The sequence below is a fragment of the Pholis gunnellus genome, assembly GCF_910591455.1.
Source record: "Pholis gunnellus genome assembly, chromosome: 5".
NCBI lineage: Eukaryota > Metazoa > Chordata > Actinopteri > Perciformes > Pholidae > Pholis > Pholis gunnellus.
Genome location: NC_136531.1, coordinates 359,234 through 372,500, shown reverse-complemented (window position 1 = coordinate 372,500; position 13,267 = coordinate 359,234). Strand labels below are relative to the sequence as shown.

The window sequence follows — 13,267 nt, the reverse complement described above, 5'->3', positions numbered from 1 at the left end:
TATGGATCATCAACACTAGAACACTAAACTATGGATCATCAACACTAGAACACTAAACTATGGATCATCAACACTAGAACACTAAACTATGGATCATCAACACTAGAACAGTAAACTATGGATCATCAACACTAGAACATTAAACTATGGATCATCAACACTAGAACACTAAACTATGGATCATCAACACTAGAACACTAAACTATGGATCATCAACACTAGAACACTAAACTATGGATCATCAACACTAGAACACTAAACTATGGATCATCAACACTAGAACACTAAACTATGGATCATCAACACTAGAACACTAAACTATGGATCATCAACACTAGAACATTAAACTATGGATCATCAACACTAGAACATTAAACTATGGATCATCAACACTAGAACACTAAACTATGGATCATCAACACTAGAACACTAAACTATGGATCATCAACACTAGAACACTAAACTATGGATCATCAACACTAGAACACTAAACTATGGATCATCAACACTAGAACACTAAACTATGGATCATCAACACTAGAACACTAAACTATGGATCATCAACACTAGAACACTAAACTATGGATCATCAACACTAGAACACTAAACTATGGATCATCAACACTAGAACATTAAACTATGGATCATCAACACTAGAACACTAAACTATGGATCATCAACACTAGAACAGTAAACTATGGATCATCAACACTAGAACACTAAACTATGGATCATCAACACTAGAACACTAAACTATGGATCATCAACACTAGAACAGTAAACTATGGATCATCAACACTAGAACAGTAAACTATGGATCATCAACACTAGAACACTAAACTATGGATCATCAACACTAGAACACTAAACTATGGATCATCAACACTAGAACACTAAACTATGGATCATCAACACTAGAACATTAAACTATGGATCATCAACACTAGAACAGTAAACTATGGATCATCAACACTAGAACACTAAACTATGGATCATCAACACTAGAACATTAAACTATGGATCATCAACACTAGAACACTAAACTATGGATCATCAACACTAGAACATTAAACTATGGATCATCAACACTAAAACACTAAACTATGGATCATCAACACTAGAACACTAAACTATGGATCATCAACACTAGAACAGTAAACTATGGATCATCAACACTAGAACAGTAAACTATGGATCATCAACACTAGAACACTAAACTATGGATCATCAACACTAGAACACTAAACTATGGATCATCAACACTAGAACATTAAACTATGGATCATCAACACTAGAACATTAAACTATGGATCATCAACACTAGAACACTAAACTATGGATCATCAACACTAGAACATTAAACTATGGATCATCAACACTAGAACACTAAACTATGGATCATCAACACTAGAACACTAAACTATGGATCATCACCACTAGAACATTAAACTATGGATCATCAACACTAGAACACTAAACTATGGATCATCAACACTAGAACACTAAACTATGGATCATCAACACTAGAACAGTAAACTATGGATCATCAACACTAGAACACTAAACTATGGATCATCAACACTAGAACATTAAACTATGGATCATCAACACTAGAACATTAAACTATGGATCATCAACACTAGAACACTAAACTATGGATCATCAACACTAGAACACTAAACTATGGATCATCAACACTAGAACATTAAACTATGGATCATCAACACTAGAACATTAAACTATGGATCATCAACACTAGAACACTAAACTATGGATCATCAACACTAGAACATTAAACTATGGATCATCAACACTAGAACACTAAACTATGGATCATCAACACTAGAACACTAAACTATGGATCATCAACACTAGAACATTAAACTATGGATCATCAACACTAGAACACTAAACTATGGATCATCAACACTAGAACACTAAACTATGGATCATCAACACTAGAACAGTAAACTATGGATCATCAACACTAGAACAGTAAACTATGGATCATCAACACTAGAACACTAAACTATGGATCATCAACACTAGAACATTAAACTATGGATCATCAACACTAGAACATTAAACTATGGATCATCAACACTAGAACACTAAACTATGGATCATCAACACTAGAACACTAAACTATGGATCATCAACACTAGAACATTAAACTATGGATCATCAACACTAGAACATTAAACTATGGATCATCAACACTAGAACACTAAACTATGGATCATCAACACTAGAACACTAAACTATGGATCATCAACACTAGAACAGTAAACTATGGATCATCAACACTAGAACAGTAAACTATGGATCATCAACACTAGAACACTAAACTATGGATCATCAACACTAGAACAGTAAACTATGGATCATCAACACTAGAACAGTAAACCATTGGTCATCTCTGTATCTGTGTGTTTTTCTCTGCAGGACCATAAATTTCCATCAGTTTGTGAAAACCGCTCTGACCAAGAACCCCAAGAAACGTCCGACTGCTGACAAACTTCTGCAGGTAATTGAACGCTGTCGAGAGGATGATGATGGTGATGGTTCTTACTTACTAAATAAACCAGATGAGATTTTGAAAATAGGTTCCACAGGTTAAAGAGAGCTAACACTGTCCCCCCCCGTCCCCCCCCAGCAACCGTTTGTCTCTCAGCCTCTCAGTCGTGCTCTGGCCATGGAGCTGTTGGATAAAGTCAGTAACCTGGACCAGACCCCCTACCAGGACCACCTAGACGATGACGAGATCGACGCAGAGGTACTCACATACATGTGTGTGTGTGTATATATATATGTGTGTGTATATAGGTTCAGGTTACTTTTATTTGTACCCGTAGGTAGACTTGGTTTGCATTAGAGGGCGAGGCGTCCATCTCGACACACATTACAATCAACACAGACAACAAGACAAACATGATAAAAGTACACAAGGCTACAAATCAGTAAATAAAATAAATAAGTACACAAATGTTTTTATAGCATCTGTGCACTGTTCACCTGAGTGATAGCTGCTGTAACAAAGCTGTTCTTATAGCGCTTTGTTCTGCACCGTGGGACCACATGCCTCCGTCTAGCAGGAAGAAGCTGACGTTCTCTGTGCAAAGGATGGGAGTCGTCCTTTAACACGGAGCCGGTGAGCCGTTGTAACTGTCTGGTGTACAAGGACTCTAAGTTAAGCTGTGACTCACCAATCAGCCTGCTGGACCATTTCACAATCTGATGCAGAGAGTTTATTTATGTACATACTGTATATATATATATAAATATATATATATGTATATATGTATGTACATGTTGGGATCAAAAGGAGCGTGTTTGAGTTATCAGCAAATATGAAAAACTAAATTATCGACATCAATAGAATTATTAATGTCAGTAAGATTATTAATAACAACGGGGCACCACCCTGAGAACATGGACCAATAACCAAACTATAAACTAAGTCTCATAGTTAATATTCACTCACAACTTCAACAGTCTGAGTACTATCACACATTCAGAGTGAAAGTGAAGGTTTGATATCAGCTGTTATCACAATACACATGCACAAAGTCATCACAGACAGCTGCTCTTTAAAAGTATAACAGAGTTTATTAAGTTCAATAATAATGATCTAGTCAACTAATATCTAAACTAACAACAACTACTATACATTTATGAACACGCTGTCTAAAATCAACAAACAATCTGTGGTGTGTGTGTGTGTGTGTGTGTGTATGTGCATGCATGTAGTTGTGTGTGTGTGTGTGTGTGTGTGTATGTAGTTGTGTGTGTGTGTGTGTGTGTGTGTGTGTGTGTGTATGTGCATGCATGTAGTTGTGTGTGTGTGTGTGTGTGTGTGTGTGGGAGAAGCTCAGACAATGGCGGATGTAATCTAAACATGGCTACGTCACGTGGGACTACATGTTGAAGATAGATCGAACTATCAAAATGGAGGGGCAGTTTCACACGTGACCACGCCTTGCGAGACCAAAAAATGGCGCGAGACTCTAAAATGGCGAGAGACGATAGAGATTGCGTTATCTACTCGTGTCTGAAGCCGTTAGCTCAGCCAATATACTATATATATGTAGCTAACGCTATATGTGTGTGTGTGTGTGTGTGTGTGTGTGTGTGTGTGTGTGTGTGTGTGTGTGTGTGTGTGTGTGTGTGTGTGTGTGTGTGTGTGTGTGTGTGTGTGTGTGTGTGTGTGTGTGTGTGTGTGTTAGTAGAAGAAGAGAGAAAGCAAACAAAACGAAATAAATCCTCCAAAACAAAGCAGATCCTCAGCACCACGGTGAAATACGGAGAACCCGGCTGATGATCTTGGACTCTTTGAAACGATAAAACAACAAACTACCGACCCCACTAGCGGTGACTGATCTATCTCAAAACAGTTGTAACAGTATGAAATATACAGTTATTTCTAACAATACAGTAACTGAAGCAAAACAAGTAAGGTAATAAACACACAATGACCTAACTCTGCCCAGACACCACGTCACCTCTTACTGTGAGATTACTGTTTAATGGTCGGCGTGGTTCTTCGCTGCGGAGCTTCTTTGGTTGAACTCGGCACCGACAAATGTTTGATTGAAAAGAGAATTCGTCCTCTTTCTCTGCAGAATGTTGTCCTCTTTTCTTTTTTTTGGATGCAAAACAGAAACAGAAACAAACCGTCTTTATTCGTCCAGTGAATGTAAGACTGTTGTCCTCGGGTTTTCTTAAAAAAAAGCAACGTCGTGTTCCCGGCCTCGTCCAATGAGGGCAGCGCTGAGTTTTGGTCCCCCGAAATTGTTTCTTGGGGGGTTTGGTGTTTTATCAACTCAGATCAGGCTTTTGGCTGAACAAGCAGGCCTAAGTCAGATCCCTTTGTTTCAGAGCACCTGGTGAGAGCCAAGTCTTTATCAGACACACTGTATGTTGGATTGGATTACTACTGACATCGTCTCTTTAACTCTGTCTGTCTGTCTGTCTGTCTGTCTGCAGGTTGTCTTTGTCCCTCAGAGGATCCCGTCTGGAAACACCAGAGAAGGAAAAACTCTGTCTGAGATTAACTGTCAGTATATGATGATGATGATGATGATGATGATGATGGTGATGATGATGATGATGAAGATGAAGCTGTGTTGTGATCATATTTTTTCTTTCAGTTGATCAGATGAAGTTTGATCCTCCTCTGAGGAAAGAGACTGAAGCTCATCATGATGAGGTTAATACACACACACACACACACACACACACACACACACACACACACACACACACACACTATTCAACAGCTTGGATTTATTCAGGTTTATCACCAAATCGCAATTAATCGCATGATTATTCTGCGATTAATCTCATTGTTCTGTTAAAGTTCATAATGAATCTAAAGTAGTGTGTTGAGCTCTTTCATGTTAAAGTGCTGCTCTATGAACTAAAGGTCAACAACATTTGGTTTAAACACTTTAAACTCATCAGGTTCTTGTTAACAGCAGGATTCTCTTCACACAGCAGCAGTTATAACACAGTTATAATGATTCTATATATAATAATAGATATTCAGCCGGTGTTCACAACTTTATCTTCATGTGTGTCAGAGATGAATTTAAATATACATCTTTCACATTAAGGCTGACTTCCTGTTGTCAAAATAAAAGCCCTCTAGAGAAACGGTTTATGAAGGCTTGTGTTTTGACTCGTCAGCTGTTTTCCTTTACATAAATAACATAATAATATACATGTGTATATATATTATATAAATCATTTAGCGTATGATGCTCAAAATGCTTCATATGTGTCTCCACCAACGTTCCAACCAAACCGCCAACAGGTGACCTCATCCGCCGAGCTCATTAACATATGAGCAGGTGTCACACACTCACACACACTCTTGTGTCTGTGATGACTCAGCACATTGTTTCTCTTCTTCTTTGCAGTCGGATCGTTTCCTGGACTGTGAGGAGGAGCTTTACTTCACCGCAAGATCACACCTGGTAAAATACACCAAAAATACACAAAACAACACACAAAATAAAAAGGTTCTCAGATCTGCTGGTTTAGTCCTGCTAGCTGTTCCAGAGTCCAGGTTCAGGTCTAAGTCTGTACTGGCTCCTCAGATCTGGATCAGTTAGGAGTCAAGAGATCAGATACTGTCTGAACCTCTTGAACCCTCGGCCTATTTTCAGCCCTGTGCTCTAAAATGTCATACCCGTACTCAAAGGGGCTTATCTCGCTAACGACAAGGTCTATTTGAATAATTTAAATGGCAAAATAACACAAATAAATGTGAGCTTTGTTAACATGTGTAAATATCAGTGTATATGTTACTGGTAAATGCTGGACGAATGTTACACACAGCTCAAATTGAAAATGTTCAGGTTTGCCTTTTTGTTTTTGCCTAAAAATCACTTTTATTGATTTTAAATGATGCAGAAGCTTAAACTCTCCCAAATCATATCACAACATGTCAGCAGTCCTTTAAAAAAAGAATTGGCTTTGATAGAGTGAAGTATGCCTGAGAAATCAAGGTCAGCTGAGGTCAGCCAACGTCAATTCTGATTTTGGAAGCAGCAGTTTTATTGTACTTTTATGTACTATATAACTATATATTTCACTTATTTTATCACTAATAGTGTTCAATCTATCTAATAGAGCAGTTTGGCATCACCTCATGTAATGTGAGGTGCAGCAGTGTTTTGGTCCGTTGGGACTTTTTCACAGTTGAAAATTGCTGAGTCAGCACCAACGCTGTGCCGACCAATCAGATGTGCTCAGATGAAAGCTGGAGTTCCTGCAGGCTTTTCATGGGAGTGAGGAGGAGGAGGAGGAGGAGGAGGAGGAGGAGTTGTTGAGCTGAAAATAATAAATCTTTCTCTCCTGCAGGAGCTGCAGGTGAAGGATGAAGATGAAGATGAAGGACCAGTCGTCGTCCTCAATAGAAACAGGTGAGAACAGTTCAGCTCATTAACCACACAATCAGACTCTTCTTCTCTGATATGACGTCTGGATGACGTCGCTCATCATCGCCACCTGCTGGCCGGTGAGCGTCGTCATGTTCTCTTGTGTGGACGCTTTGTGTTTTTGTGTGCGTTCATCTGTTCAGTACCAGCTGAGTGCTTCGGTTTGAGAGCTGCAGTGTGTTTGAGAGTCTGAATAATTTATCACTCCTCTCTGGGGGGGGGGGGGGGGCTGATGAAAATTTAAAGACGCTGCATTCAAGCACTTTAGAATATTTGCTAACGGTGACGAGATTGCAGCCCTGGAGGTTTTTAAATGGACGGCTGACATTTCAACTGAATGTCCTGAGCTCAAGTCATCGCCATGTTTTCTTCTTCTATGGACTGAATGTGTTGACCTCTGACCTCGATTCCTCCTCTCTGAGGGTCACACTGTGATTTACTCTCACAAGACAAAGATTAACTGAGACTGGAGCTGTTTGTTTTGTCTCCGTTCAAGTGCACACCTGTTCAAAACCCGCACACCTGTTCAAAACCCGCACACTTGTTCAAAGGCCCGCACACTTGTTCAAAACCCGCACACCTGTTCAAAACCCGCACACTTGTTCAAAACCCGCACACTTGTTCAAAACCCGCACACCTGTTCAAAGCCCGCACACTTGTTCAAAACCCGCACACCTGTTCAAAACCCGCACACTTGTTCAAAACCCGCACACTTGTTCAAATGCCCGCACACTTGTTCAAACGCCCGCACACTTGTTCAAACGCCCGCACACTTCAAACGCCCGCACACTTGTTCAAACGCCCGCACACTTCAAACGCCCGCACACTTGTTCAAACGCCCGCACACTTGTTCAAACGCCCGCACACTTGTTCAAATGCCCGCACACTTGTTCAAACGCCCGCACACCTGTTCAAACGCCCGCACACTTGTTCAAACGCCCGCACACTTGTTCAAACGCCCGCACACTTCAAACGCCCGCACACTTGTTCAAACGCCCGCACACTTGTTCAAACGCCCGCACACTTGTTCAAACGCCCGCACACTTGTTCAAACGCCCGCACACTTGTTCAAACGCCCGCACACTTTTTCAAACGCCCGCACACTTGTTCAAACGCCCGCACACTTGTTCAAACGCCCGCACACTTGTTCAAACGCCCGCACACCTGTTCAAACGCCCGCACACTTGTTCAAACGCCCGCACACTTGTTCAAACGCCCGCACACTTGTTCAAACGCCCGCACACTTGTTCAAACGCCCGCACACTTGTTCAAACGCCCGCACACTTTTTCAAACGCCCGCACACCTGTTCAAACGCCCGCACACTTGTTCAAACGCCCGCACACTTGTTCAAACGCCCGCACACCTGTTCAAACGCCTGTTCACTCTCTTTGTATCTATTTCAGTGTAAAAGACTTCACATTGCGGCCCGGCTGTCCTCACGAAGACCCTGAAGACCCTGAAGACCCTGAAGATCCTGAAGATCCTCTCACTCAGGTGTGTCCTTTAACCTGTCCTGGGGTACATCCCAAGTCTCTTAATTGCATCCCTGTTTCCCTCAATTGCGTCCTTTTTTTTTTTCCTAACCATGCGAGGAGAGAGGAAACGAGGATATATGTTTTAAGAGATATGAGACGTCCTTTCCTCTGAAGCGTCACGTGACTGAATGAAATGATGATCAATGATGTAAAAAGCTCTCTCTGACTTTAATTGTTTCATAATAAAGTTATTGAGGAAACATCATGAAAACACAAATCTTTCTAATAAATGAAGAAAGTTGTTTGTGGTTCTTTTGTTGTTCAGACTACAATGAACATCTATTTAAACCAGACGGTGAATCAGAAAACAGATCAAATATAAACTAGAGTTTAATCTGATCTGTCTTCACTCTGGTGTTGAACTCAGTCATCAGTCCGATCGGCTGCAGCGTCCAATCACATGATGAACACTGAGGGGGCGTGTCGGCTGTTAAAACACTTCCTGGAAGGCTGTTCTCGTGCGTCCTCGCTCATGGCTCCTCAGAGATCCCTCCTCTCTCCTCTCTCCTCTCTCCTCAGAGCTAAATAAGAGCTTCGGGACGGCCGTCAATATGGAGGAGCAGAACAACTTCCGGTTCAAGCGAGGAGCGAGGAAATGACAATTCAGAGACTTGAGATGTGCCCTAAGACTCTCCGTCCGTCTGTTTATCAGGATCGTTTCTACCTGTCACAACGTCTCATATCTGCCCCTCCCCTTTCAGGATGGACACCCGCCCCCTAACGATGATCACCATGGAAACCAGGGTACCATAAAGCGTAGTCCTCCTGCTAAACCTGTTCTTTACCTGCAACACCTGTTAACTTCACTTCGACCGTCTCCTGTCTCTCGTTGTAGGTCACGTCTCGTCCTCCTCTGATCAGCAGTCTGCAGCACCTCCTGCTGTTCAGAACACGAAGGACAAGAAAGATCCTCCAGTGAGACAAACTACCATTTCTCTTTCTGACATGTTGGACTACTTCAGGTTAGCTCAGGTTAGGTTAGCTCAGGTTAGCTCAGCTCAGGTTAGATCAGGTTAGGTTAGCTCAGGTTAGCTCAGGTTAGCTCAGGTTAGGTTAGCTCAGGTTAGATCAGGTTAGATCAGGTTAGCTCAGCTCAGGTTAGCTCAGGTTAGATCAGCTCAGGTTAGGTTAGCTCAGGTTAGCTCAGCTCAGGTTGGCTCATGTCAGGTTAGATCAGGTTAGGTTAGCTCAGGTTAGCTCAGGTTAGCTCAGGTTAGGTTAGCTCAGGTTAGATCAGGTTAGCTCAGGTTAGCTCAGCTCAGCTCAGGTTAGCTCAGGTTAGCTCAGGTTAGCTCAGCTCAGGTTGGCTCATGTCAGGTTAGATCAGGTCAGGCGAGGTTAGCTCAGGTTAGCTCAGCTCAGGTTAGCTCAGGTTAGGTTAGCTCAGGTTAGGTTAGCTCAGGTTAGGTTAGCTCAGGTTATTATAGCGCTAAAGATGACCTGGATTCAAAAGACAGGTTCAGTTGCATCTCGCCATCATTTCTGAGTTTTTAAATCTTCTGTGACGGCATGTTGCAAAGTGACTAAATATGAACAGTGTGGTTTAATGTGAGACTTCTTCACCTGAGTTTACACCTGAGAACACCTTTGGTTTTATTGATTAACTTGTGTTCTGTCATTGACCATCTCTTCATCAGATACCTGTTAGCAACGGACTTCCACCTACACCTAAAGTCCATGTAAGTCCTCAATACAGACTGGTGGTAGTTAGTTAGTGTATTCATGTGTGTGTTAGTTAGTTAGTGTGAGTGGGTGTATTCATGTGTATTAGTTAGTTAGTTAGTTAGTTAGTTAGTTAGTGAGAAGAAGTGATGCATCATTGAGGATCACCTGACTGAGTCACACTTTGTTGTCGTTGTTTCTTCCTGTTTGTAAGATGGGAGCTTGTTTCTCTAAAGTCTTTAACGGCTGTCCTCTGAAGATTCACTCTGCTGCCTCCTGGATCAACCCGGAGACCCGAGGTACGTTCTCCTCTGTGACCTCTGACCTCAGTAAACCCTGACATCTGTGACCTAATACTGACAGTACTGTCTCAGTGTGTCAGTACTACGGTACTACTGTCTCAGTGTGTCAGTACTACAGTACTACTGTCTCAGTGTGTCAGTACTACAGTACTACTGTCTCAGTGTGTCAGTACTACAGTACTACTGTCTCAGTGTGTCAGTACTACAGTACTTCTTGTGTTTGTGTTCTCAGATCAGTATCTGATCTTTGGAGCTGAGGAGGGAATTTACACTCTGAACCTGAACGAGCTGCATGAGAACTGTATGGAACAGGTGAGACAGGAACCATCAGCCATCACCTCACTCACCTACCTGGTCCACCTGGTCCACCTGGTCTACCTGGTCCACCTGGTCTACCTAGTCTACCTGGTCCACCTGGTCTACCTGGTCTACCTGGTCCACCGGGTCCACCGGGTCCACCTGGTCCACCTGGTCCACCTGGTCTACCTGGTCCACCTGGTCCACCTGGTCCACCTGGTCCACCTGGTCTACCTGGTCCACCTGGTCTACCTAGTCTACCTGGTCCACCTGGTCTACCTAGTCTACCTGGTCCACCGGGTCCACCTGGTCCACCTGGTCCACCTGGTCTACCTGGTCTACCTAGTCCACCTGGTCCACCTGGTCTACCTGGTCCACCTGGTCTACCTAGTCTACCTGGTCCATCTGGTCTACCTAGTCCACCTGGTCCACCTGGTCCACCTGGTCCACCTGGTCTACCTAGTCTACCTGGTCCACCGGGTCCACCTGGTCCACCTGGTCCACCTGGTCTACCTGGTCTACCTAGTCTACCTGGTCCACCTGGTCTACCTAGTCTACCTGGTCCACCGGGTCCACCTGGTCCACCTGGTCCACCTGGTCTACCTGGTCTACCTAGTCTACCTGGTCCACCTGGTCCACCTGGTCTACCTAGTCTACCTGGTCCACCGGGTCCACCTGGTCCACCTGGTCCACCTGGTCTACCTGGTCTACCTAGTCTACCTGGTCCACCTGGTCTACCTAGTCTACCTAGTCTACCTGGTCCACCGGGTCCACCTGGTCCACCTGGTCCACCTGGTCCACCTGGTCTACCTAGTCTACCTGGTCCACCTGGTCTACCTGGTCTACCTAGTCTACCTAGTCTACCTGGTCCACCGGGTCCACCTGGTCCACCTGGTCTACCTGGTCCACCTGGTCTACCTAGTCTACCTGGTCCACCTGGTCTACCTGGTCCACCTAGTCTACCTGGTCCACCTGGTCTACCTAGTCTACCTGGTCCACCTGGTCTACCTGGTCCACCTAGTCTACCTGGTCCATCTGACCCAGGATCAGCTGATCGAGGCCCCCCGAGAACAAATTTCTAAAATTTAGCAACATGCGAGCAATGCTCGTTTTCTCTGGTGTTAATTTGAGACGTTTAACGAAAGAAAACAAACTAATGACGACCTGTGTTTGAGCTTCACTCACAGAATAATATGAACACATGAAACAACCCTAAATCCCTCCACGTGTATCACATTTACACATTTGAAAGAAAAGAAAAGATTGTTGCCGTAAAGATATAATACAATATTAATAAGTCGTGAGTTAGATCTAAAGACTTTAACACAGTTTGATAAAGTATCTGGTTTGTTTTTGTGTCTGCAGTTGTTTCCTCGCAGGTGTACCTGGGTTTATGTGATGAACAACACTCTGATCTCCATCTCAGGTGAGTCACACAAATACATCACTTCATCAAATCTTATTATTATTCTGCGTTCACATCACTGCAACATGAGACAAACTGAAAAAACATGAAATGAGATTAAAAAACTTGAACTGTAAATTCAACGTAAACGAAAAACATCTTTAGTGAACTGAAAGAATAAAATGAAATTTTCTTTCTCGTTTTTTTTTATTGTTATCGTTTCTGTGTGTTAACTGACCCCTGAGTCTTGTCTGCAGGTAAAGCCTCTCAGCTCTACTGCCACAGTCTGGCCGGTCTGTTTGAACAGACTCGACAGAAACAGAGGATCACCGTTTCCATCTCGACTCGCCGTCTGCCCGACAGCATCCTGCCCCGGTCAGTTATCCACACAACTCGCTATGAATGTTTTTTATTAATTGATTAAAATGTTGATATTGTTGCCCGGTTGTTTGGGAACAGCGACGTTAATACACAGACGTACAGACACTCTTTGCCGTTTTAGCCCAAAATGGCGGAAGCCCAACTGCAGCGGCATTTAGCGGCAGTTGTGAATAAATCAGCACAGTTTTGTCTCTTTGCTTCTGTACTCTTAAGTTACCCTTCAGTCAAAAATGTCTTTCAAGCATTGTTCCTCTCTCAACTTCCTCAGTTTATACTTCTTTTACTGTCTTTTTGTTTGTTTGTGTTAAAGGAGGTTTTCCATCTCCAATAAGATTCCCGATACAAAAGGCTGTCTGAAATGCTGCGTAGGTGAGTCCACTATTTCCCATCATGCACCACACACGTTGTGCTCTGTCTCCTGACTAAGCTGACCTGTCTCTCCTCAGGGTCAGACAGACAGACAGGTGTGTGTGTATATGAGCAGGTCTTACTGAGTTGTCATGTTTTCAAAGTCTGATATTGAGTCAAGTATTACTAACACATACATAATTAATTAAACAAGAGTAGGTAAGGTATTAAAGTTTGGTAGATTATAAAGACCCCCCTCTCTCCGATCAGTGAGAAATCCCTACACTGGTCATAAGTACCTTGGCGGAGCATTCCAATCAGGTGTGGTCCTGCTGGAGTGGGTGGAGCCTATGCAGAAGTTCATGCTGGTTAAGGTAGGAAATAAATGTCTG

General features: G+C 42.8%; 1 protein-coding gene across 5 annotated transcripts in view; it reads left to right on the top strand.

The window, feature by feature from the left end:
* LOC306696478 (mitogen-activated protein kinase kinase kinase kinase 3-like) overlaps positions 1–13,267 on the top strand; it is a 30,411-nt gene that overhangs the window by 11,633 nt on the left and 5,511 nt on the right. For all 5 annotated transcript variants that reach the window (XR_013767100.1, XR_013767101.1, XM_079160102.1 and 2 more), the window contains exons 11-26: positions 2,446–2,527; positions 2,657–2,776; positions 4,987–5,056; positions 5,151–5,209; positions 5,922–5,978; positions 6,868–6,929; positions 8,349–8,439; positions 9,182–9,224; positions 9,316–9,395; positions 10,118–10,159; positions 10,357–10,441; positions 10,677–10,756; positions 12,107–12,167; positions 12,404–12,521; positions 12,838–12,896; positions 13,146–13,249. Coding sequence is in view for 3 of the 5 variants with exons in the window: in XM_079160102.1 (XP_079016228.1) it covers positions 2,446–2,527; positions 2,657–2,776; positions 4,987–5,056; positions 5,151–5,209; positions 5,922–5,978; positions 6,868–6,929; positions 8,349–8,439; positions 9,182–9,224; positions 9,316–9,395; positions 10,118–10,159; positions 10,357–10,441; positions 10,677–10,756; positions 12,107–12,167; positions 12,404–12,521; positions 12,838–12,896; positions 13,146–13,249 (1,213 nt within the window). In the remaining 2 variants the exon portion in view is untranslated. The remainder of the gene's footprint in view (positions 1–2,445; positions 2,528–2,656; positions 2,777–4,986; positions 5,057–5,150; positions 5,210–5,921; positions 5,979–6,867; positions 6,930–8,348; positions 8,440–9,181; positions 9,225–9,315; positions 9,396–10,117; positions 10,160–10,356; positions 10,442–10,676; positions 10,757–12,106; positions 12,168–12,403; positions 12,522–12,837; positions 12,897–13,145; positions 13,250–13,267) is intronic.